Source organism: Dermacentor variabilis, chromosome 2 (assembly GCF_050947875.1).
Source record: "Dermacentor variabilis isolate Ectoservices chromosome 2, ASM5094787v1, whole genome shotgun sequence".
Classification (NCBI taxonomy): Eukaryota; Metazoa; Arthropoda; class Arachnida; order Ixodida; family Ixodidae; genus Dermacentor; species Dermacentor variabilis.
The window spans coordinates 48,636,370-48,662,914 of NC_134569.1; the positions used below are offsets into that span (position 1 = coordinate 48,636,370).

At 47.7% G+C, this 26,545-nt stretch overlaps 1 protein-coding gene across 1 annotated transcript in view; it reads left to right on the top strand.

Annotated features, from left to right (window-relative positions):
- The window catches only part of LOC142571804 (hemicentin-2-like), a 309,978-nt gene that overhangs the window by 117,279 nt on the left and 166,154 nt on the right, over window positions 1-26,545 (top strand). The window contains exon 3 of the mRNA XM_075680429.1: window positions 1,885-1,995. Within this exon, the coding sequence (XP_075536544.1) occupies window positions 1,885-1,995 (111 nt within the window). The remainder of the gene's footprint in view (window positions 1-1,884; window positions 1,996-26,545) is intronic.

The following is a 26,545-nucleotide window of genomic DNA, read 5'->3' on the forward strand; positions in this document are numbered from 1 at the left end:
TTTCTAAATGACTTCGTCTTATAATCGTGAGGATTTGGTACTTGAGCACAATAAAGAGAACAATTCAGAGACATTCAATAGTCTGGCGTTGAAATGTGCTGAAAAATCACGAGGCTGACTACTTTTTATTTCGATAAAAGCTACTGCTTGCATAAAAGGATCTCGTTTACCATTAAAATGAACCATTAGGCAAATTTTCTACCACATACGATACAACCAGACACCGGAAATCACTACATATAAGCCAGTTGGCCGCCATTTAATAAAAGCGAACCATGACCTATGTTCGTACCTATATATTCCAGTCGTCCATTGGTGGCAGATCAGTGGCCGCGATGTATACACCATCCATGCAGAAATTCTGTTCCTGATGCGCCAGACCTCGGTGGATTTTCTCTCGCAAATTCGGCACAGTCGCGCTCTGTATGCTTGCACCATCCGCGTTTTGTACGCCAAAGATGTCTGTAGAAATGAACTTGGCCATGCACATCAACTATGACAATTAGACCGAAAGCTCTGTGCTGCAACGAACGAACGTCGCGATAGTCCGCCGGAGAATCCACACTAAAAAAATGGCTGAGAGCAGTCTTTAAAACACCACGGCCTTCATAAGCCTCCCCAAGAAAAGTTTCGTATTCTCCGCAGGGCGGTGAGAAGGCGCACAGCGTTGTTCTCCATCGCCCACGCTCCGTGCGGATCACGTGATATATGAGGGTTCCCGTATTTGGATTTTTATATGCGTGTTGGACAGTTCCCGCGCGAGCGCTCACTCGGGATGTTAAGCGTGTGATTTGCGTTTCTCACATGTACGCGGCTCGCTCACGCTCGCACAAGACCGAACCATGGCACGCAGTCTTGTCCTCGCGCTTACGTGAACGAATGCCACCACGCCACGCCTCATTCACATGCGCGTCACGCTTAAACTCACAGACTAAGCGTGAATTTTTTTAGAGTGTGCCCCCCCCCCCCCTACTAGACCGCGCATACGGCTCATTTATGCAGGTACGCCAGGTAAACAACTTCGCCGAGAAAAAAAGAAAAACAAAGAAAGAACGAACAGGAGGCTCTCGTAGTTTTTGTCAGAATACAACGCACATTAAGCCACCGGCCTTCTCGCTTCATCGTCACCTGCTCATCCTGGTACTCGCTGCCGATCACGTGACTTCCAGCACACGGTGCGCTGGTGGCGTATGCGCTCGGCCGTGCAACAAAGAGCGGTCGGGTCATCGTCGCACCCTGAACAGCAGGGCGGCGACGATGACGGTGCGAACGCACCCCGAGCGTCCGTACAGTCGCTATCGCAATAAACGTTTTTACGCTCTTTACGTCCGCAAGAGCCGAAGCCAGCTAATTAGGATGTCGGACATACTAATACCGAAGGCGGTTGGCCGTTGGGAAATAACACTTTCTTAAGAAAATCGTAGTGATAATAATATTTGGTGTTTTACGTGCCAAAACCACTTTCTGATTATGAGGCACGCCTGGAGGACTCCGCAAATTTTGACCACCTGGGGTTCTTTAACGTGCACCTAAATCTAAGCACACGGGTGTTTTCGCATTTCGCCGCCATCGAAATGCGGCCGCCGTGGCCGGGATTCGATCCCGTGACCTCGTGCTCAGCAGCCCAACAACATAGCCACTGAGCAACTACGGCGGGTAAAAAAATCGTAGTGAATTCAGCCCTTTAGGGGCCGAAATAACGAACCTTTTCATTCGCAAGTGCTGTTTGGAATTGGAAGCCCACTTTCATTAACGACAACCCGATTAGCCGGCGTTCGCTTTTGCAAAATATAGCGTAAGAAGTTTCTGTGAACGCATGCCCAGGATATTACACCCTAAGGGGCATAATAAGTGACGTGCTTACATGCCCCCTTTCTCTTTCAGTGGCCCCCAGTGTGCCTATCATCATGACGTCAGCAGGCACAGCGGTTGAAGGCACCATAGGACCGTTCATGGTTGGGGAGTCGCTGAGTCTCGTCTGCTTAGTGGAGAAAGGTAAGACACGCCTATGTACATTGGCTTCTGCGTACGGAAACAGTAAAGAAAGGTTTGGGCGCACGCTTAGAAGAAAGTAAGGTGAAAGCTCAGTCGCGGTCGCGGGGACGTGTCTCATTACTTGTTTTCTTGTGATGGATGATACCTAAGACGTCAGAACTAAGCCGCAAATAACACAAATCGACTCCTTTCAGCAAATTTCACAATGTAAAAATAATATCAGCAGTAAATTCCTGATACAGTTGGTGTAAAAGATAAGCGAAGCTCTACTCTAGAGTTTCGTAAACTTCATCCTCATTGCATGACAAACGTGAAAATTTTTCTCTTGCTTATTCTTAACAGTTTGATTATTTGTTGATTATTGAAAACCGTCTAAGAATAACCTTTTCTCACATTTGGTGAAAGAAAAAAGAAACGTGCTTTCCTTAGGCGCGGGAAAACAGTTCCATGTAAAGAATCTTCGTATCTTAATGCGGTGGCAGTTATGGTAAAGCTGGCGCGTTTAGTGCTAAAACAAACCGAAGGTGTGGTTCACTGGACGGTAGCAGTGGTAGCAGCAGTATAAGACATTTATTCAGCCCGAAATTACTGGCCAAGCGTAGCGACCGCCTGGGCGGCAATTCGATGCTGTTCTTTTTCCCCTTCAGCGCCAAGCCAGTCGAGCTAGGTGCTGATGGAAAAGGAAGGGGTAGCATAGGAACCCGATTGCCGAGCAGTTGGACAGTAGAAGAGGCAGTGGGAACGATAATTATGGCATATATAAGAATGCAATTGGAAAACATACCTGAGGAATACCAGCCACGTATACAGTGCTCTTCGCTGCGCATAACGTAGTGCTGTAACGGCATGCACTGAGAAGGAAAATCATTTCTGTCAGTTTAATGATGTAAGCCAACAGTTGTGTGAGCGTGGTTCAGAGGTGCTGATGCCATGGCTGTATAGTGTATACTGGAGTACTATAAATAAAAAACGACAGCAAAAGTGACAGTTGGATACAACCTCTCACACACCTCCCCATACCCTTTTTACCTCTCCTGTTCCAAACCTTGCCTATCTCGTTCCATTATGCCTCTTATGGCTCTTCCATTATGCGATCACGAAAGGAGAGCAGTGTGAAGACGACGACTACGATTAGAAGCTAGCGCGGGCTGTTGCCTCTTGGCCAAGCGCAGCGTATTGCCTTGTAAATATACTTGTAAATAGCTTTTCGTCAGTGTCTTCCTACGTAACAATATAAAGCAGCAAGCCAGAGGTATGCAACTGGCGCCAACTTCTCCACCGTGATCACATAAAAAAGACGCAGTTTCGACCGAAAGGCGGAGCGTCGATTGCGATAGCAAATTTGCAGACAGCCATACGAAGTAAGGATAGTACTTTTATCGGCTGCATCAACTTGTAAACGGTCCCTTGCTAACTAAATTAGTAAGCATGGTATGAGTGCGCACACCAAACATGAACACATCACACTCGATGGCTGCGGACACTTGCTGTCAAAACGCGGGCGTGCGGAAACGCGGCAGCAGCAGCGAGCGAAGTGACATTCGTGCTGTCTATCGCTTCAACGCAAAGCGAGCGCGGAGGACACACAGCATCTACAAAGCTACGAACCGCCGACGTGCCTAGACTCTGCCCCCAACGCAGATCGCCCACCCCTACACACGGCGCCTCTCAAAGTTGGGTGCCTCGCGCGCGAGAGAAGGCACGCTTCCTCATCGCATTGGTCCCTTTCGCACGGGCGAGATAGAGCCGCGACAGTCGGCTCCTATCGCACGCTTTCACTCACGCATACAGCGTAGGGCGCGCGGTGACGGTGTTATCGCCCTTTAACCTTATACGGAACCTCACAGCGACGCACAGTGTAGGGTAGCAAACCGGAGATTAATATCTGGTTAACCTTCCTGCCTTTCCTTTTCATCTCTCTCTCTCTCTATCTCTCTATCTCTCATCGCGTGCGCTTGGAGTGTCGATATAATTGTTATCGCAATAAAATTCCCCCCGCCGCTCCCTTCTACGGAAGGCTTACGCCAGCTAACCGCATAAGCGCATTCACCTTCACCATTTGCAAGGCGAAGATTTAGAAGCTCAAATCATGCATGATTGTGTTCTGTATGTGCTACGCAGATGCAGAGACATGGACACATATGTGTTTGAACGAATGCTGATACGGGCACAAGCACACAATTGCACTGACGTGCTCGATTTCTCTCCCACATGCGCACGAAAATAGTTTCTGCAACAAATGACATTCGCCGCAGACATCTATAAAAAAACACGCACGCACGCACGCACGCACGCATGTTAGAGATTCTTGATGAGAAGCAAAAAAGTGCGCGCCCGAATGAAAAAAAAAAAAAGAACAGGAGAGAGCGAGCGAGAGGCACGCACACGCCCAAACACAAAAGTATGCAAACGCGCACATATGCGTAAGGCACAAGCGAAGCGGTGACTGCGCAGTCGTACTTTTCTCACGCTGGTTCTGCTTTCGTGATCAACCTTGAGACTAAGCGGTAGTTTCTAAGTGGCAGCAAGGACTCACTTTTGTTGAAACACCTTTGTGAAAAACGAACCGGCAGGAAAGGAAAATGCCTTTGTGGGCACGTCGGCCGTAAATAAAATGACAGCGCGTAACTCGCTTCAAAAGCGTCAACACACCTTAACTTCCGGAGCGTGCCTTACTCTCGACTGACTTCTCAGATTGCGGTGGTTTGAAATGAAACACGCAAAATAATACACTTGAAATCTCTTCACAGCAGTCCATGTATAACATGACAAGAAAGCGATTGAAAGACGCTCTGGGCCTCTTAACTCCTCTTATCAGCTCGAAAAATATTCCACTGCCCCAGCACGCGCCGGCGTCTCGGCAAGATGTCTTATATTTATCGCCGGCACAAATCCGCGCGTAGCGAGCGAGGCGGAACCAAGACGAAGAGAGAGAGAGAGAAATTTATTTACAGAAAGGCAGAGAGGTCGGCCTGAGCTATAACTTGCTCTGGCCTGCTACTCTACTCTGGGGAAAAGGGACGGGGAGGGAAAGGGCTGATGAATGATGATGGTATAAGGAAGAGATGCGTATATACAAATTCACAGAGTTGTGGTATCTCTAAAGGCGTGCGTCCAGCCCAGTGGCTTGGAGAAAAGCTACAGCGGCTCTTGTGACCAGGGCTGCGCTGGTTGCATTAGGCCAAGGTCCTAAAAGAAACTCGTCCGATAGCGGTCTCTCATGGATGTTTGCTATGGAAGAGACAAGTTGCTGTCGTTCTTGCGCGTACGCGGGACACACGCAAAATATATGTTCAAGTGTTTCTGGCACCTCACAGCATTCACAGTTTGGGCTAGTATCACTGGCACCTATCATATTTCTATAACGGTTGGTGAATGCGACACCAAGGCGAATCCGGTGCACCATGCTCGTGTGGTTTCTATTGAACTTTTGAGGCATACGAAATCGCATTTCTTGGTCCCATTTGTGTAATCGCTTGTGTCGTCGATCAGGTTGGGCCCAGTGTTCCAACGTAGAGTTGTGGTTTACGCGACGAAGTAGGGCGTTTGTGTCTGTTCGTGAGAACGGAATGCGTACTTCACAAGCATTATCTAAAGCAGTTTTTGCTTCAGCGTCTGCCTGTTCGTTCCCTATCACGCCACAGTGTGACGGTATCCACTGAAAGGTGACATTGTGGCCATTTCTAGTTGCGTGGTCGAGATACTCTGTAATTTCTATAGCCATAGAATGATACGGGCCCCGTCTGAGGACACAGTCAATCGTTTGCAGAGCTGGCTTGCAATCGCAGAATATCGTCCATGCGTGAGGACGCTCCTCGGAGAGAAATCGAAGTGCTTCCCGGATAGCAACAAGTTCTGCGGCAGTTGATGTTGAGCTATGGTCTAGTTTAAACCGGCGAGCGATGATCATATGTGGAATGACGAAGGCTGCAGTGGAGGCATATGGTGTGACAGAGCCATCGGTATACACATGTACAGTATCTCCGTACTCTGTAGAAATGTGCAACAAGGTGAGTTGCCTGAGGCCAATAGATGCAACGAAAGACTTTTTAGTAATTCCAGGGATCTGCAATGTAACGACAGGTTTAGGCAGAACCCACGGGGGTGTTCTCGGAATACAGGCGGGAGAGAATCTCGACGGCAAAACACTCTGATGCCGCGATATAGTCATTGAAAAGCTGGAACCTGGGTGTGTGGTAGGGAGCGATGACAGAGGATGGTGCCTGTGTCGGGTCAACACGCGGAGGTACATTCGAAGAGGCTCGCAGAGCAAGTACACCCGAATAGGACAAGCACGAGCTTCCGCTATTGTTCCATTGGTTGACGTGCATCGTGGGAGGCCCAAACATGTGCGCAATGCCTGAGCTTGAATGCTCTCGAGCGCGCGCACACAACTAAGTCCCATGCTTGAGAGCGCCGGCATGCTGTACCGTATATACCCTACGAATAGGGCTCGGTACAATTGGAGTAATGACGACTCCGAGGGGCCCCATCTTGTTGCTGCCACGACGCGAAGGACGTGAACAAAAGTCTTCAGCTTTGACTTCAGTGCGGCGACGTGTCTTGACCAAGATAATCCCCGGTCTATGACTAAGCCAAGGAATCTGTGGTGTGTAACCGTAGGTATCGCTACGCCGTCAACAATGATCGGATACCTGGTCATTCGTTGTCGCGTGAACGTAATCACAGAACATTTTTCAGTTGAGAGTCGGAGACCTTGACGCCGAAGATACTTAGCTGTGATTGTCACTGCACGTTGAAGCCTAGCACGCATTTGGGGACGGGTGGCTCCAGATGCCCATATGCATATGTCGTCGGCATATGTGCTAATCTTTACCGTGCTAGGAAGTTCGGATGCAAGGCCAATCAATGCAACATTGAAAAGAGTTGGACTGAGAACTCCCCCTTGTGGAACACCAAGACGAAGAAGGCGAACAAGAAGGCTAGCTCTCTGAGCTTTTCTCAACGTTGCTGCCGAGCACAGCCTGGCTCAGCAACGCGCACTTCTCTCCTTGTTCCGCGAGCCAGCCCCATCCACTAACTCCATCACCGGCTGGCGGCAATGCCAGCACGGCCTCCCACAGACCGGAGGGGAGAGATTTAGGCCGTCATGCCCCGGGCCCGCGCGTTGTCGGGTCGCCTCTCCCCTTTCTCTTTCCTTCCCGCCCACTCTGCAATCTCACTCACACCCTTCTTACCGTCCTCGCCGCCTACCCTCTGCTCTCGTTCCCTTCCTCTGCGGCGCCATCTTTTTTCCGCTGTCTACGCCGTCAGCTTCCTGCTCAACTCGATGTCCGCGCCAGCGCTCGCCACGGCTGAACGATGCGCTCTGCGGTCCCCTCCTTCTCGCTGGCAGATCTTGCTCGGCGTCTGGAGACCAGGAAACTTGTTTGTTTTGTGTCGACGCTGGAGCGCTGCAGTGAAGCCATCGCCACCACCTTCCCTGGCCGCTGTAAGCAGCGCCGGCGGCGCTTCGCGAAGAATGCGCGCGCTGTCAGAATTAGCGGCCCGGCGTGGCGTGGTCCCGTACGGGGGCGAAGTAGTGGTAGTGCGCGCGAAGCGCTGGTCCCGCGAGTATTGTTTTCCCGGCCTCTCCTCAATTTGCTCCTCGCTCTCGGCGAGCCTGCCGCGCGATTAAAACCTAGCAGCACGCGAGTGAGGGAAGAGATGGAGAGTGAGACCTGGAGGCCCCCAGCGGCCAGGCACAACACGCCGTTCTCTAATCTCTGCTAGCTGCATTGTCGGCCGGCTCGTTGCTTGCTGGCGCGCTCGGCGCCTAGCACCTTTTCGCATTGCGCGGATGTTCGTTGGTCATTATACGGTGAGCGCTCTAGCGCCCCCGTGAACTAGGAGCGCCGTGCAGCTGGTACTGAAAAGTAGGATTTATTTAACGGCAGCTCGCTTGAGTACAAACAAGAGCAGCTACCACACAGGCATAGCCTGGCGATGCTGCCTCTACTGTGGAAAGAACGACGAAAACTGCGAAAATTTATTGCGAAAGAGCCTGTCGTTATGAGCAGGCGGTTCGTTAATGTTGGAAAACTTAAACTCTGTTTTCGAGGTACGCTGTGGTTATTCGCTTTTGAAGCGAAGCTTTCTTTGCCTCTTCCTTAGACTACTCCACGCCTCGTCGGAAGGTGGTTCAGAACGTGTATACATATGAAAGCAGCGTCTCGTTTGAACCTTTCCATCCCATCGCATGTGCACAATTTCCTGTCGAGCTCCTTGGGCGTTTTACAGCTGTAATGACAGCTGTAAAAGTATTGCAGGAATTGCAGCGCTCACCCGTCTAATGACGTGCAAGCTCTGAGGAGAGGCAGATATAATGGTAGAAAGGGGGCAGGGAGAAGAGGCAGAGAATTGGTAGAACTGGCGTAGTCTCGCGATCCCCATACAAGCGGGAGGGGCGGGAAAGGGAAAAGGCAAGGGAAAAGGCAGGGAAACGCTACTGCTATAGATTAACAATACGTCCCACCAGCATCGTCTAGACGTCAACGAAGATCGACATGCGCAAACAAAGTAGTTCACTCCGAGGTGACAACAACCGCCGCCCTCCGTGGAAGCGGTAACGAGCGCGAAGGCAAGTCTCCTGACCCGGACAAGCCGACCGTCCCGGATAGCCGACTAATTGATGCAAGGGGCCAACGTCGAGGACTTCCGTGGGAACTGCGTCAACTTCAGGTTCCCAAATTGGCACGTGGTTGCCTTGCATGCGGGAGCGATCGGGCATCATTGGAGGCGGAGTCCGGCGGAATGGTGCGGTGTCATGGGTGGGATTTTGCGAACGATTCGACGATTACGAATGGCCGAGACACAGTCATCAGATTCCCTAGTCCAGTCACCTAGGGAAGACGACTGTTCTAAATATGGACTTTTTCGGCTGCTCTGGTGTGCTCTCCGAGAAAGATGTAGTCTGCTCTGACCTGTAGCTCACGCTACGAGGACGATGTGCTGCGCTCCGTGCTCTGGCCAGTATGAGTATCCTTTGTTCTGTAAACAAGTTTGCCTCGCTTATGTAAATAAACCCCCTGTTCCGTTTCTTCATCCTCTCAACCTCGTAATCATGACTAAAGAAGCAACCCTCGTGAAGAATGCTCGGAGGTCGCGTGGGCTCGCTTAGCCTCCGTGTGACGCTCCGGTAGCGTAGGCCAGCTACCCGTTACGAGGCGCACCGACTGCGTAGGCTAGAGAGTGGCCCTCCGTTGGACGCCAGACTCCTAGACCACGACCCCCGAAACCTACAGCACCAGGGTCTCAAAATTAATCCGGAGTCCACCACTACGGCGCGCCTCATAATCCGATTGTGGTTTTGGCACGTACAGCCCCATAATTCTGCCAACACTTCTGCCGCAACGCGATGTGCCATGTGAGGCAATGACAATGGCACACAACAGAGAGAGAGAGAGAGAGAGAGAGAGAGAGAGAGAGAGAGAGAGAGAGAGAGAGAGAGAGAGAGAGAATATAGGAAGGCAGGGATATTATTCAGTCAAGGGTCTGATTGGCTACCTTACGCTGGGGGAAGGGAGAAGGGGAAGAGAGAAAAGGGAGAAAGAAGGTGTAGAGACGTGTGCGGACAGTATACTTGAGTTAAAGCCGCTCGCGCAACGCCTCAAGCAAACACGCCTCCTTGTGTGTTCCATGTACTACGTAGACAAACAGCAGTGGTGCACGCAAGGTAATATTTAATATCAATTCACCAGTTTCGTATTGAACTGAACGTTGAAGAAATTAAACATTCGCCGTCAACATCACCGCTAATTGTCGTCACTCAAAGCAAACAGCACAGAAAGCTTCCCTTACATAGATTCCCACAGTGCGTGGGATCCGCATAGTCCCTTTTGTGGTCAAAGCTTCGTCTACTATCTGCGCACGCATAAGCTACTGAAGCTTCCTGCAGAATACAAAATAAATGAATAAAGAAAGCAAGAATGAAATAAAGAGAAAACCCACTTTAACGAATACGAGGACGGCGCGGAATTAAGAAACAAATAATCGTACGCTTCAAATAAGTTACTGGTAGCCAGATCTGTCGGAGAACAAACGAAGAATACGCGATAATTGGCTCGTCATGAGATATTTTGCGTGTAATTTCTCAAGGACCACGACTTACTGTAAATACATAGAAACTCACTTCACCCTCGTAATGGTGCTAACAGAGACGCCGGTAATGACAACGCTAAACGTAGCGCCATTTCGGACAGCGCTCAACCAGCTACGGATAGTCATCCACGATGGCCAAGTAAATCTCCATTTTAGATTAATCTTCGTTTCACCCATCCGTTCTGCAGCAATGCTCTGAAAAGGAGCATTTAAAGAGAGCGCTCTCTCAAGAAACACCACTGAGACAATCCTGGCAGCCGATTCTAATGATGGCAGTTGTGTACAGAGGAATAGTCAGTGAGACACAATTGATTATAGCTAAGAATGGGGCAAGACGAGCAATGAAGAACGACATCCCCGTGTTATGGAGCTGGCGACCGTAGTGCAGCAAGGAACCCGAACACCCGTAATCACTGTCGCAAATGAAACGTTGTGCGTTTGCAAGGACGGTAACCCGAATCTTAAAGTCGGCCTTTTTTGGGGACTTGTAGGACTCAGACCGTTCCGTGGCACAGGCAAGCACAAGACGGCGGCGTGCTTTGAAACAACAACAACAACAACAACGACGACGACGACGACGACGACGACGACGACGACGACGACGACGACGACGACGACGACGACGACGACGTCGACGACGACGACGACGACGACGACGACGACGACGATAATGACAACAACAAAGACGCCGACAAGGACAGCGACGACGACGACGACACCGCCAACAATGATAACGACAACAACAATGATGACGACGACGACACCGCCGACAATGACAACGACGACGACAACGACTACGACAGGGTGGTGGTAGCAGGAAGAAACGCTGTACTGCACATACTAAACATCTCCCTATCCCAAAACAACTCACTACGGAAATTTAGGTGTGAGGTATTCGTAGGCCGTAGTACCATCCCCCTGCCCCTTCCGTATTTCCTCAAAGAAGGCCTCGAGCCATCATTTCAATATATTATTCTCATCGTACGCGTAGAACGTACAACCAGCGGCCTCCCAGAATAGCAGAATGAACAAGAGATAAGAACATAGTAGTGGGTGACTAGAGAGCGTATGCAGTGATTATGGTTTACTCAGACGAAAATTCGCTCGTTTGGCGCAGGACAGTTGTAACGATGGAACACAGAAGAACATATTTTGCTCTGCGGTTGTCCTAATTAGGACGACTGTAGTAAACACAATTACGGCGAATACTGAGTGCGAACACATGTCAACAATTGTGCGCACTGGACGCACCACACCAGCACTACACAAAGGTACGTGGCACAACAAGGAAAACGCGCCTCGACGTTACTCTCGTATACTATTTACGAGGGTCACAGTCCATTATCTAGGCAGCAAGAATTCAAGCTTTACGCAATGCTTATGCGCTATTTACTTCTATGCATCACTTCTATTCGTTCGTACGCTCTTGTTATAAAGCGATGCTTTCTTAACGAACCCTCCCAGACTTTCCTGACCACGGTTGCTTCAGCTTTGGCGAGTATAGGTGTGCACCTCTCGTCGCGTAGCACGTGGCACGACAACACATTCGTGCGGAACCATGTGCGTGCGCTTCATCTTCTTTTAGGCCATGGACGCAGGAATAAAATGGGAAAAAAACATTGGTCAACCTTACCCTTGTTGTTCGCGTCGTGCTTGTCTCACCATACGCCAGTTCTTACCCCCTACTCTTCCCTCGCAAAAATTCAACTTTGTGCGGGTGACGTCATCACGTCGATGTCTCACGGCGTGCACCCGCGTGAACTACTGTTTGCATCCCTGCTTATATTGCGAACGGTGTAGCGGATAAACAGTGCATAACATTAAAGTTGTGACGAGTACGGCGCATGAACCTACACATTGTACGATTCACGTGTTGCACAGTGGACCGTAAAGACAATTGTGCGCGAGGCATTTAGCTTTACATCATTTAAGCAACCGCTTCGCGAAAAACTACCCTTCACAAAGATCCCAGCACATGCATAGGACCTGCATTATTGTGTGTGTGTGTGTGTGTGCGTGTGCTTGTGTTCTGCACCAGATAATTAACTACTTTCTCATGCTTTCAAGAGTCAATATTATGAACATTGGAGTTCGCTAGCCTCGTATTCTTCTTCCCAAATCCTTAAAGCACAAGCAGAGGGATGGCTAGATACAGTGCGCTGAGTATGACATGAAACTTAAGGAAAATGACGCGAGATTGCGAACCTTCGTTTGTATTGGATATGAAGCATGAAAATAGAAAGGAGAAATCACGCGGCAGAAAAGCGCACATAATGTAGCCATATTTATGTCGGTCACGTGCATCCCTGCTCTGCTTACTCGCACCTCTTCCGCGTATCACACTCGCAGCAAAACTGAAAGGAGGATTCAGGCGAACACCTGCATTTTTAATGAAAAATGCTGGTGTGTCAGTGAACGAGACCATAAATCTCGCTCACTGGTGCGGAGACTTCGTTCGCAATGTCTAGTAGAGCAACAGTGCAAGGCCATGCAGTGATGAATTGGTTCCCACGGCGCCAACACCGTAAATCCTGTTATGGCCGTTTCTTTAGTTCTTGGTGCTTCCTTCGCGTGTTCCATTCTGCGCCAGTTTGAGCAATATATTATACTTGCACTACGGTGTGCCAGAACTGACTCATCCTTGTACCGGCGCTCACGTTCAGGCGCTTGAATGTAACCTTCCAGCTCTGTGTCTTGCCTGCGCTGAAAGAATACTGGCTGTGATGACGACGACGATGAAAACAACAATAATAAACACTGTAGTGGCAACCGGAAAAATCCTGCCCATAACGTACGTATTCGAAGAAGTAGGATTAATTAATTTTGCGCTTCTTTTTTCTTCTATTAGGAATACCCGACTTCTTTCGCTTTACTTCATCCCGTCGATGACAAGAGCTAGTAGAAAAGCCGACCACTTCAAGGTCTATTAAGGCATATCTCTCTATAATGCGGACTGCGTAACAGGCTATAACTGTTGTCGCGCGCTTTCTCGACCTGTTTTTGTATATTGTCTCCACCTATTTGTGCGATTAACGTTCTTAGAATACTTGATGCACTTTTCGGGGGCTTACTGTCTATCTCCATATCTCCATATCTATGCCCCTAACCATTTTCCTGGCAGCCTTGGTCACCGAGTTATCCATGGATGAATGAATCGAACGTGCTATAAATGCGCTGAGGCAACATGACTCGAAATCAACCGTTGGGCGAACTTGGTTCAATGCATATGCGTTACTGCGTGCCTTCGTACCACTCTTCATCGAACATTTCTGACGCCACCTTGGGCCACTAGGGACGATGCACTAGTCTGTGGCACTGGGTTTGCGCCACGCTTCAACGAACCGCTCTGACGCCGACTTGGTTCGATGGGTATACGTGCAGGTAGGTATAGGTAGGCTGCTTTTCAATGAAGCTCGCAGACGTTAACTTGGGTGACTAGGCACGTGACACTGAACATGTGGCGCCCTACACTTACAAAAATAGTCCTATAGGTTACACCGATACTCGCACACGCACCACGCGTAAACCTTACGGCAGTGCCGCTTTTTAATGAGAAGTGCGGGAGAGGAGCATGGCGGCACACGCGTTTCGGCGGTGGAAATGCGGCGTGTTGCTACAGTGCTTCAATTCTAATTCGCTTAACGTCGACAGTCACATTGAGGTAGGTTGTGTCTCCCGATTCTCTGAATTATTATATTTCGTTTAGCCCGTCACCTTATTACTCGCTAACCAGCCGGACAGTACACTGGTTAACCTGCCCTTTTGGTATTTCGTCCCGCTCCCTTCTCTTTCTTAAGCGTTACAACACGCGCGTCGAACGCAATTCGACAATTTCATAAATCACTGTTGTTATCGTTCTTTGTTTGTGGATACTTATCAGCCTCGTGTGCGCCCTACTCTTTCCTTTTGTGTTGATATGATATAAGGACATGTTGACGGACAATTTGAGGTTCCGGTTACTCCTTAGCTCTTGAATGGATCTAACCTGCAACACAGGGTTCAAGATCACATATAAACCTACTCATACAACCACGAGAACTTGTCAAACAACGCTTTCACAGTAACATTACGACGTAAAAAATACATCGTACATACAATATACAAGTTAAACAACTCCACAGCACTGCAGAACAAGGTCTGAAAAATACAAATGATACTGTCACCTAATAATAGTCTCTAGTCAGCGGGTGGCGAACACATCGTGTAAATGCATTATTACATATCTTCAGAACAGAACAGTCAACATAACATAATTCAAATGCACATACACATATACAGCGACACTGCAATGAAAGGAACATTAAAAGCTTTAATAACCCCTACCCTATGCTACCCTCCTGCGTTCAGTCATTTCCCCATCGCCTTCGGCGCACAAAAGACAAAACTGAAGTGACATATTCTGTCTGCAAGCGGAGCAAGCTGGCTTATTGCTTTCTTTTATCGCCTCTAGCAACATTGTATTTCTTTGTGTATCCCCATTTCGTTGGGAACAAAGAAAACTTGAGTTCGATGACTAGCCACATGTTCTCAGCTCAGAATCGGGCATTGACCAGAAAACCTCAGGGAGTAAAAGGAATGTGGGACGCCAGGAAAGAGAAGCATGCAAGGCACACGCACGGACTGTTTTTCGTGTCACGTTAAACCGAAGCATGCCGCTTTGAAAACCGCCGCTTGTCCTGGAGCACGAAAATGAAAAGAATATTCAATCTAAGCACGAAAATAACCACACAAAAAAAGTCGATCCGTAGTGTTTTAGCGAACGCAAGCTAAGAAGGCCAGTAAACACGAACCTATCGATAAGTCTTGACTGAAAGCTCATAACTGCAAATCTTCTGGCATAATATATAGAAAAGCAGCGAAGAGAAAAGAAATTACGAAAATAGGATAACCGTGTGGGCCTTTTCTTTGTTTATTTTACTGAAAAAAATAAAGAAATAAGAGGGAGAAGTGGCTGGGTTCCTGCGGTGTGCGCAGCATTCGAACATGTTTTCCATTGCTGTGCTTCGGTTCCCGTTGTTTGCGCGAGTACCAGGAGGGAGTGTCGGTGGAGCTCGTTTTTCTTGAAATGGTAGACGTCTGTCTCTGAGATCGCCGTCTTGTCGGATTATTCAACTGCGGCAAAAAAAAATGGCCCGGATAAGACTTTCGCGTAGGGAGAAAAGAAAGACGCCGCAGGGAGATAAAAGTTTAGGGACGCGGTGCAAAAAGTCTTCCTCCTGCGTTCACTAACAGGCATGAAGCAGGGGCTAACTGTCTTACAGAAAAAGAAATCAAAGGAATGCCATACAAACGCGCCTTTGTAGACAGCCAATGTAGTGCCAAAGGTGACGCTCGATGTAGACAGCCAAGGCGGCAGCCAGACAGGCAAGCGGAGACCCGTGACTGGCAGCCGTAGTATAGCACGAGCTTTTGGAGGCCTGTTCCTGGATATCCGCTTAGGGATGGCGCTTTGCTCTCCCCGTAGAGCCTTGTTTCGCTGCTCTGTTTGAGACGCGGGCTTTGCAGCTGGCTCTGTAGGCTTCATTGGCTTGCCTTGGTTCTTTTGTTTCCGGTGAGATATGGCTTTTCTGTTCCTGTGACTGACAGACGATGGGCGGCACCTGCATGTTTATCTCCGTATTTGTATTCTTCCGGCCCTGTGTTTTTGTGCAGCGGCAAGGAGGCGTTTAAGAGCCAAGGGTAAGTTCAACAACAACAACAACAACACTTCTGGATTTTGCTGTTCTCGCACTAAAGACAAATAAAATTAGCATTCTATTTGAAGGAGGGTATTTTCTTCTTCGTGAATGAATCCTGGCCTTACGACGTGCGGTGAAGGTCAGAAAGCGTTGTCTTCCAAAACCGTCTTCTACACCTTGTAACTGAACTTATGCTCTGATGTCATATCTATAATGAAACGCACGAATTTTGTACTGTACGATTTTTTTCTCTTATTTTTCTATTTTTTACTGGTTTAATTTGAATTTCGTTCCCAGTTGTCTCTTGAGATGAACCGGAAGTTCTGCGCAAGAAAAATAGTGTCGCTCGATGCTCGGGCGACTAATAAGTAAGAACAGGCAAACGGACGCAGCGAGCCCAGTTTTGAGCCCTTAACTGCTTCCGCAATAACATACAATGTCAGAAATTGGTCTTAAAGGAGCGTCCTTCAAGGAAGGAAGGAAAAAGTAGAGAAGGAAAGGCAGGGAGGTTAACCAGTTTAGCGTAACCGGCTTGCTACCCTACACATGGGAGAGGGATGGGTGCGATGAAAGATGGGGAAGGGGGAGAGAGAGAGAGAGCACATAGCACAGCACACAAACATCGTCCGGTAGAGTCTATCAATCTGGCATTGTACGTGATAACACTGTCAGAGCCGCTTGTCCAATCCCGTCTCTTTCAAAAACTGAAGTCCTTCAAGGAGACAATAATGGTGTATAAGCAGAAGAATAATCTGAACTTTGATGTTAACCAGCTGAACTTAGAACCTGCGATTGACTTTTCAGTTCGCTTTGAAAGTAGGCTAAGTGTATCAAGTGGAAGAGAATACAATAATTAAATAAGTTTTGACCGGTGACGTCAATGAAAATGCCGATGAAATCTTCGGTAGCTATCAGAGCGAATCCAGGGCAGCACCAAAAGAGGGGCCTTCATCAAAACAAATAGAGAGAGGGAAGCTCACTACCTAATTCTGCGCTGACGTGTCGTAGTTTCGAGAAAGAAAGGAAGGCGGGGGTGCGGGGGGGGGGGAGGCGGTGATGGACGGCCAGTATTGCTTCTCTGGATCCCCCAGCGACAGGTTATCACTCAATGTACAAGTTACAAGTTGAAATTTTTTCTGTGCTAGTGTCAGACGCAGTTTGGCTCAGAATCAGCGCACGCTGAACTACGCAAGAAAGATCCTCAAGATGATGCCACAATTAGGCTGGCCTAGATGTATTTGTTTATTTCTACGTGGCTAATTAAAAAAAAGCTTTACCTTTGCAAATGGGCTTGTCGATATTCGCTTGAGGCTAAGTGCGTCCTGATATTTATTAAATCGTATTCGACTTGTGGCGACCGACCGCCAGCACACTGCGGCTGATAATGCCCGGACGTTTCTCGCGTGTCATGTTACCGCGAGTATGGGGAGCATTGTGGGGCGCCGAGTCTTTGAACTGGCGTTGACGGTTTTCCAGAGGCTACCCCTTACTTGATCTGTCGAGTGCTTCATTCTGGGACATTCTCTTCGCCCGTCGTCATGCACTTCGATGGTGAAGTTCACACTTCCATTCTGGCGTCCCTTGAAGCAACGCTGTTGGACTGTCGGTTGCAGCTCTAATGCTGATAATGAAAAGGCCGACCAACTGTCCATGTCTGATCGCCAGCTCGATACCTAATGTTCACGAGTGTGGTACTTGAATGCCGAGTTTTTTTGCTGGGTTTGTTTGTGGACCGTCCGTCGAACAGATGAGATGGCGCACTCTATCTCGTGTATGCTTTCTTTGAGCATGCTTACATTATTTAAATTGCAGGAAGCGGTGTGATAACGCGTGCGGTGCGTGTGTCACTGCCTTGTTTCACTTAGCTTTTAGTTTTTTTCGCTTTATCTCCTAATTTCTTGCCCGAATTTCTTCTGCTTATATTTTCAGCTCGTTTACAGACGATGATGATGATGATTTATAATGGCATCCTTCTTGAAACGGGGAGGGGGGGGGGGGAGGGAGGGTTGACGGGACTGATATTCAAATAAGATTACAGGGTTTTAAGTGCCGAAACTACAATCTGATTATGAGGCACGCTATAGTGGGAGACGTAGTATTAATTTTGACCACCTGGTGTTTGTTAACGTGCTCCTAGTACACGAGCGCTTTTGGATTTCTTGCGTTTCGCCCGCATCAAAATGTGGTCCCCGCGACCTTGCGCAATGCAGCGCAACACCATAGCCGCTAAGCTGCCGCGGCGGGTGACTGATAGTTCCCAATCCTAATTGAGCTATTAGGTTTTATTGTCATTTTGCCTGTGCAGGGTGCCCCAGCTAATTTTAGCCAGAATTTAGAATATGCAAATGCCTCGTAGCTGGACAGAACAAAGGTAATGTTGCTTGCCGTCGCTTGGAGATACTCAAACTATCTTTTTCATTCCGCCTAATTAGATAATTAGCCTTAATTATTTACCAGGCTCTCAAATATTATACCGATATGAAAAGTGTCAGTGAGAAAAGTGTCAGTCAGAAAATTGTAGAGCGACATGAAAAACTCCCGACACAACTTTCTGTTGCTCAGTGCGTGCTACATAAAAGTTTTTCCGAGCGTGAAAGAAGCCCAAAAGTGCACGCAATATTACCGCGTAATTGACCGCTCGAGGCGCTGTATGTGCTCTGTATTCTTTGTCTTCATCAAAAGATTTATATTGTAACGTTGCCCAAGCCTGTAACGATCTCGGCTCGACCTATTCGCTGCTTTTTTCCCCTCGAATACTCTAATCGTATCTCGCTTATCTTGGCCACTGACTAGCCAGCGGTCCCAGCAGGTTTGAACCCCATGTCTTCTGAGAGGTTTCACTTTCACTTTGGGTTTCACTTTATTGTTCATTCAAGATACATAATTGGTTGATAGTAGCACACAGGCGAGGGTCCCAAAGTCAAACGACTGCAGCGGGACCATCGGTTAACAAGGAGGTTGGTACAAAACGATTAATTGATACAGCAGTGTAAAATTATGCGATCTACAAGTAAATAAAAACTGAACCAAGTAGTGGATAGGAATATATTCGATTCTTACACAATCTTGGCATTCGATCACGATACGCTTGTCTCCGGATTTTTGCGGCAGCAGACAAGTGCCTCATCCAGTTACGAACATATTATCCGGCATATGTTTGTCTTCAGGTAGCTGGCTGGGGCCTGAAGTAAGATTGAAGTTAGAAGTTTATTTAGTTATTAACAAGACGCCGCCACTTGTGTCATTGTACGAAATTTTCTTTCCCGATTTCTTGCTTGCCAATATTATCGGGAAGGCATTATGTGCCTCCTACTGGCAAATCATTTTTCCTCGTTTAAGTTTCTTTGCGGCTCTGTTTTGTGTTTGTGAATCAGTTTATAGTGCATTAGTAGGGTTGATAGCTGGGAAGTGGGTGCGTATGCATTGATACAAGCTGTGCGACAAGTGGGTACACAAGGTAAGAGAGGGAACAGACGAGGCGCAGACTTGCAGTTGAGTTTATTGAAAAAATCGAAAATGTAGCGCGCCCTCGTTGCGCACTTTATTAAGGGTGTTCTTTATTTTCTGAAACCTCAGTTGTAAGTCTGCGCACGTCTGTCTCGATTCTTACCTTGTGCCCCATTTTTGTCGCGTAGTTTTATCAACGTTATTGAATTAGTGTAAAGGTGGTTAATTCAGGTCGTAGAGCAGCAGCGACAAACGAAGCACCAGCAGGTAGGGCGCAGTCAGAGAGCTATCTGGGTACGAACCACGCGGTGGCAACGAGGCTTTTCACCGTATTGATCCTCTTCCTCACAATCACCCGCGAATGGAAGAGTGGCAATGCTGGCGACTTAGGGAGCAGTCAGCAGATCGCAATACGGCTTGAGCCGGTCAATGTGCGCAGCCTCTCGCTCGCGACGACGACGATCGGAAGATCGCGATACGGGTTCAATCACGTAATTAACTAATGATGCTGGCGCAACCACGCGGTAGGATACGTGGTACTCCGGGAGGAGCTTGGACGAAAGGCCAGGAGCAGCAACAGGCAGGACCCAAAGCCACACGAGTGAGTCGATGGGGAAGGGGTGAGGGTGTGGTTTGAGGTCATGACGCTCTTTTTCGAGACACGTGACCGTAGAAACGAGCGAGCAGTCGGCAGGATCGGGCCGGTACGGGAGAACTGTATCAATGGTGCTGGAGGGATGGCGGCCCTAAAGCAGAAAGAATGGTGAGAATCCGGTAGTGGGGGCTTGAGAGACAGTGTTATATGCGTCTAGGGCGAATGGAAGTACAAGATCCCTGTTTGAGTGTTAAGACGCAACATACATTGATAGCACGTCACCAAGAGTTCTGTTGAATCATTCTGTTAAGCCATTGGTCTGTGGATGATAAGTAGTAGTGGTGTGGTGAATAATTTGGCATTCAGATAGGAGTGGCTGCATGACGTCCCAGAGGAATACGTGACACCGACCGCTCAGCAGTTCAGGAGGTGCGCCATGGTCCACCATGGCGCACCTCCTGAACTGCTGAGCTTCATTCATTCTAAAGCTTCGTTCATTCTAAACAAAGTTGTTTAGAATGAACGAAGCGATGTCTTTTGCTGATGCGGCAGGCAAGGTGACGGTTTCAGCATATCGTGTCAAATGACCTATGGCGACGACAATCCATCGGTTGCCAGCGGCGGTAGATGGAAGAGACCCGTATAAATCAGTGTCGACACCGTCAAATGGGTGAGCTGGGCAGAGAAGTGGCTAGAGAGGTGCGGTGGAGCGATGCGGGACACATTTGCGTCGTTGGCAGGCAATGCAGGAGCGTACATATTTGTGGACTTAGTAGTGCATCCTGCGCCAATAATCCTCACACTAACAATAAATTTCTAAGCATTGCAAACTTTCTTCAAGTCTGCTCTAGACAACACTGCATTTAATTCCTCTGCTAAACCAGCTCAGCCTTCCTCCGAGATAGAAGAGCGACGCACAGATGCTCAAGCTGATTTTAAATCGTCACTCTATTGTCTACTGGCGTAGTTGAACGGTTTTCTTGAATGGAAGGTCATTGTTATGATTTCAATTGCTCTTCGAATTGAACGAGATGTATTGGTTGTCGTCATCTAGTGAGTGCACCGGGTTGTTTGACATTAACTTCTGATGGTGATGGGGTAGTTACCTAAATGTAACAGATGGTAATTAAAGTTAGCATGGACGTCTACTTGGTTGCTCGATTACTGTGCGAAAGTACCCGTAACACACAGTTTCATTACATGCTGGATGGACATAGGAGAAGATGGGGCAGACGAGGTGACCACGCATCTAATGAAAATCGAGTTCTGCCACTGTTGTGCAACTGAAGCGAGCGTTTTCGGGCTAGCCTGGCGTGCAGCTACAAAACAATGCCACCGCCACCACCACGTGGCTCATTGAAAACCCCGTCGACCGACCGAAAAGCGCGACCGGCTCGCGCTTGGCTTATCGCCGCTGTCATCTCGCAATTTCGTGTTCAGAAGCATGTCGTTGTACGTATTTACCCATCAGCTCCGACAGGCCTTCTGTAAAGAGAGGGCACGTGAACAATGCCCGGACAACCTGTTCGCTCTCGCTGCACCCGCATGAAATAGGCTTTGGGAATAGACGGTACGCTGCCAACTATTTTGTGTAGAAGTCCAATATTGAACTTCACATTATACAGTCCTCAACTTATTTCCGTTTTCCCACTGATCTGTCGTGGTGCGTGAAAGCCACAGGTCGTTTTCAAGGCACGTTCACACCGAAGGCGGAGCGGACAAGAGGACAAGCGGATCCGGCCAAGCGGCCGCGGATTTTCCGCTTTGCGGAAAATGCGCGGCCGCTTGGCCGGATCGCGCACGGGCCGATTTTTTCCGCGTGGACAAGTTGGCCGCTTTGGCCGCAGCCAATCAGAACCCGACACGGCGGAAGCGCTGTTGAACGAATGTAAACGAATATCTTTCTCTGGGCTTTTCGCTTCTGTTCTTGAAAAGCGTCAAAACGGCAAGTTGGGCCAGCTGGTTGGGATTTATAGTAAGGTTTGTTACAGCGCAACATAAGTCAAGGACAAAAGAAGGTATAAAACGACGGCACGGCGCCGTGCCGTCGCTTTATACCTTATTTTGTCCTTGTCTTGTGTTGCGCTGTAACAAATCTTGAAAAGCGACTATACAACTGGCGAGTAAAATGTCAATAGAGAGTCTTGGAATAGGGGCCCCAAACGTTTTGGAACCCCAAAGAAATAGCGTCGAAGCCACTGCGCATGCGGGAGACGCAAACTGCGTTTGGGTTTTGCGTTGGGAACGCTAGTTCACCGATTTAGCGGGAGCCCAAATAGCGGCCCCAAAAGCTTTGCGTAAACAAACATGGCGGCACCGATCGAAGCGACGGCTCTGACCTAGCACTAAGCTGGGTTCGATTCGTGGTAACGCGTGAAGTTCGCAAGTTATGAGAAGTGACTGCGGTTATCACTTTCTCTCAACTAGCGTGTGTTATGAAGATTGATTCATTAGACGCCGCTGGTTCCGAATTCGATTGTGGATATTATGGCTCGTAGGCCTAACACGGCTAAGCTTGGCTGGTGAAGGCACGTACAGTTGCTTTGCTCAAAACTAAGTGCAACAGATTGTTTGCTGCTTACAGAAAAGCCTCTAAATTGTAATTAAATGCGAATACGCGCAAGTAAAAATTACTATTCCTATCATAAAATGGAATATTTTGTTTAATTATTTCTAATTGCTTTTCTTTAACGCCGTATTGGCGCTGTCAGCGCAAGACTCTGACAGCGCCAATCGCCAGTAAGAGGCGATAGGAGGATTGGTGGAAGAAAAGTAGGGAAATAACAAAAGACGGAGACGTACAAAAGCACAGTTCGCAATAGGGGATCAGAAATTTTGGGCGTGGTAGTTCATAGTGTATTTTTTCTTCTCTTTTTTATTGTTTAACCTAGGTAGGATATTAAGCAGTATAGTAGCAAGAGCTTGGTGGCGCAATCCACCGCCCCGTTCCAAAGCGGACGCTCATAACATCCACCCATCCATACAGCTATCCGCAAACGTAAAACCCTATTCTAAAGCTCTTCACTCCTGCGTGCCCCAACGCTAACACCCGCAAAGCTCTTTGGAGCCTCAAACTATTGGGTCCCCTATTCTAAAACTCTCTTCTTGACTTCTTGTCTGAGCTCATCATTTTGCAGAAGTAGATAGCGCACGGGAGCGCGCCAACCAACGGCCAAAAAAAGAGAGAAAAATCTCGAAAGTGCGTGTACAAACCCAAAGTGCCGCGAGATGGTGACACGTCCCTGAAATTGCTAAAGATATTGCGAGATGCCCCGCCTTCCCGGCGGCGCGGACAGCCAGACAACGCAGCTGGTCTGAACAGGCGCGGGCGCTCGCCGCCTCTCCGCTTTGAAAATCCGCTTGTCCGCTTAGACGCTCCGCTTTCGGTGTGAATGGGCCTTCAGAGAGGCCAACACAGCAAGTTGGGAGAGTTCGTTGAGCATTGCGGACATGAAAATGTGGTAACATACATGCACAAAGTAATAGGATGGAATACAGATTCGTTCACGGTAAATGGTCGCGGTTATACCATATGTGCACCAAGTTGCGCACAATCTCAAAAAGGTTGTAAACAGGGCAGGCGTCAGGTTGCTGTTCACTGCCAAAAATAAGTTAGGTAGCCTGTGCCATCAAGTCAATCCGGTAAACAAGAACAACAGAAAGAGTTGTAAAAAGCAGCACAGACAGAGGTTTGTTGGTGGCTGTTGTGACTGTGTGGTGTATAAGATTCCCCGTTCATGCAAGCGTTCTAATATCGGCCAAACGGGGCGGTGCATCAATGACCGCATGCGCGAGCACTCAAACAAAGTTCAAGAACGAGCTAAAGATAGTCAGTTATCACTGCATTGCAATGAATGCGGCTGCAAGCCGCATATTTTGAGCTACCTGTCAAAATAGCGCGATGACGGCGCACGCCTTATTTCCGAAGCTTTCCATATTCATGTCAGCGGCGAAGCATGTGTAAGCCTTCCGTCTATTTCTCTCCTTCCGAAAGAGATTGCCTTCCTATCGCATTAAGTGCAATCCCCCTGCGCATGCCCAATTCTGTTGATTCTGTGGCTTGAGATAGCGGCAGAGCATATATGTGTGACTGAAAGAATAAAGACACTTTGGTTGTTAGTCAGCGCTGTTGTCTGTGTCCCTTCACTCGTCCTGTCGTTTAGCGCTGTTTTTTATTGCTCGTGACGTAACTGAATTGACTCTGTCGAAGTGTTACGTGCGGCTCTGACAGCGCAGTCAGCCTGAACATCCTTCTGTTCAGCACAACTCCCCATCTCTAAGTTACTCTCGCAAAAGAAAACAAAGTGAAAGATGAAAAAACATTCCTTAAATAGGGCCTCTAATTAAGTGGCTCACGCGTAATTATATATGTGTACCCTTGCGATGAAGTTTGTGAAATAAAAGAACTGGGTTCTAATGCTGACGACGAACTGAATACACGCAAAGTTTTCAAAGCGTATCATTTATACTTGGTTAAGCTTAGTAATAAAAAAGTTTACTTTCTAATCAGTTAGTGCGCCGGTTCTGCTTAATGCCTCAGTAAATAGACCTTTATTTTGTGCAGATTTTCGCAAATGCTGTTACTGTTTCCTTCTCATTGACGTATGCGAACGATGCGAATTATGTGGCTTCTGTAAGTATCTGTGGAAGCTGTTTTCCGTATTTACGGAATATTAGTTCATTTAGGCAGAAAAGTGCTAATTGAGTATTAAATCCTTTTCTTGAGGGGTCTTGTGGATGAAACTACCCGCAAAGCGATGCTTTTGCAGGAAAATGTATTAATTTTGCCACAAACTGCTCTTGATTAGTAAGGAACATTGCCGTGGGAGAGAGAGAGGGAAACGCAGCCATGGTAACAAGATTGCACCTTATTTGCTTTCATACGCTGGGTTAGGGGAGCTTATTGACTGTTAAATTTTAACTTGTGCTTAGCCTTATGAATTTCGCATTCATTTTTTCCCCGCGAATACTTTTATTCAACTAAACCATTTAATTTCTTTCCTAGAATGAAAAAGGAAGCGGTTTACGATTTAAGCTTACTGCAGGAAGTTTGAATATTTAACATATACAACGTCACTTTTTCTTCATTAGGTCACTGGTCCTCTATTCAACTGCACAACTCTAGCTTTCACCTTGTGGCAACGCTATACTGCCTTCGAGAAGTCTTGCGAAAGAAAGCTTAATTCTGGCTCTCTCTTCGAGGAGGAAGTGAAATGCGTAGACTGAATGCAGTTTAACGATGACCGGCTATTCCACGTAACATTGCAATGAAACATATTAAAGGTCACGGTTTTGTAGAACGTTTTCTTTTTAAGTTCAACTACGCAGACTTTAGACGCGTACCCAGCAGTTAACTGTTAACTACGTTCCGAGTAAATAGTCTGTTGCTATACTTAGCTAAGTGACGCACCTAATATCTGAAAATGACTGAAGATTGCAAGGCAAACGCTGACGCAAAGTCTGCAAATTACGAGTGCGTATTGCCGTCGTTTATCCAATTTCTCGTAGTTCGTCCTGCGAAATAATCAGTGCCCCAATCAGGAAACGATTCGTTGTAATTATGTTATTATTTTTCATTTCATTTACGCGAGAAGAGCAATTAGATCAGTTAATCGTAGGTTAAGCACTCATCTCGCATGCCAGCGTTGCGTGAGCCATTGAAAGTAAGTGCGTCAAAAGGGAGAGAGAGGGTAGAATGTGTAGAAAGGCAAAAAAGTTGACCAGAGGTCGTTTTGCTTAGCTACCCTGCATACGACTACCCTGCATACGAAGAACGGGGTATTGGGAGAAAAAAGATGAAGAGACAGCAGAATTAACAAAGTAGTTAATTGCTTACACTATACCACTATAATACTGTTTAGTGCAAACAATAAATAGCTGAAAGGTTTCACTTCACCCATGATTATCATTTACTGATTTGATAACTTAACGTTGCGAAGAAGATGGCAAAATAAATAAATAAATAAATAAATAAATAAATAAATAAATAAATAAATAAATACTTTCTGCGTAAGATTTCGCTCTCACAAAATCAAACATTTTAGCAAACGTTAAGCTATATAACCTGAACCAACTAACACGCGCACGTTGCCGCCGACTCGGCAACGACATTGAAAGCTGTTGCTAACATGCGCTAAGCGATAACTCTGAGTTCGCGTCAACGCTAGCGCATTCAGGAAGCGTTCGCGATAGACTTTATTCAACGATTAATCAAAGTCGGGGGTTCCTGACACCCGCGAGGAATAGCGAAAGGGACGCACAGCCATACATGACGCACCATTAACGATTCAAGATTACGCCGTGCGCGTCATTTCCGGTCGAGCCGATTTCTCAGTACGTGATCGTGTCGACGAGCGACAAAATACCGCTACCGGACGCAATTTTGCGGAGGAGAATTTGCCAAATCACTGTGGCCGTCGCTTAGGATCACATAATTGAGCTACGAATGGGACGTGTGCTTCAGCGTAATCCGCGCTCCCTCCCCTTCCCATCCCTCCGTGCATAGCAGCCAGACAAATTGACTCGTGTTCCGGTAATGGGAAAGAGAGTTCGTACAGTTTCGACGTCCGGCAGCCTCTGTTGATCGAAATGGCCCCTTGATGGCAAGGGCGGAGTTTTCTGCCTGTAAAGCGTGCACGCCGCAATGGGGAACTGCAATAGGTGAAGAAAACTTACAAATTTGCATCGGTCTTGTAGACATTTTTTTTTTTCTGCTGATTCTGCTTTTGTA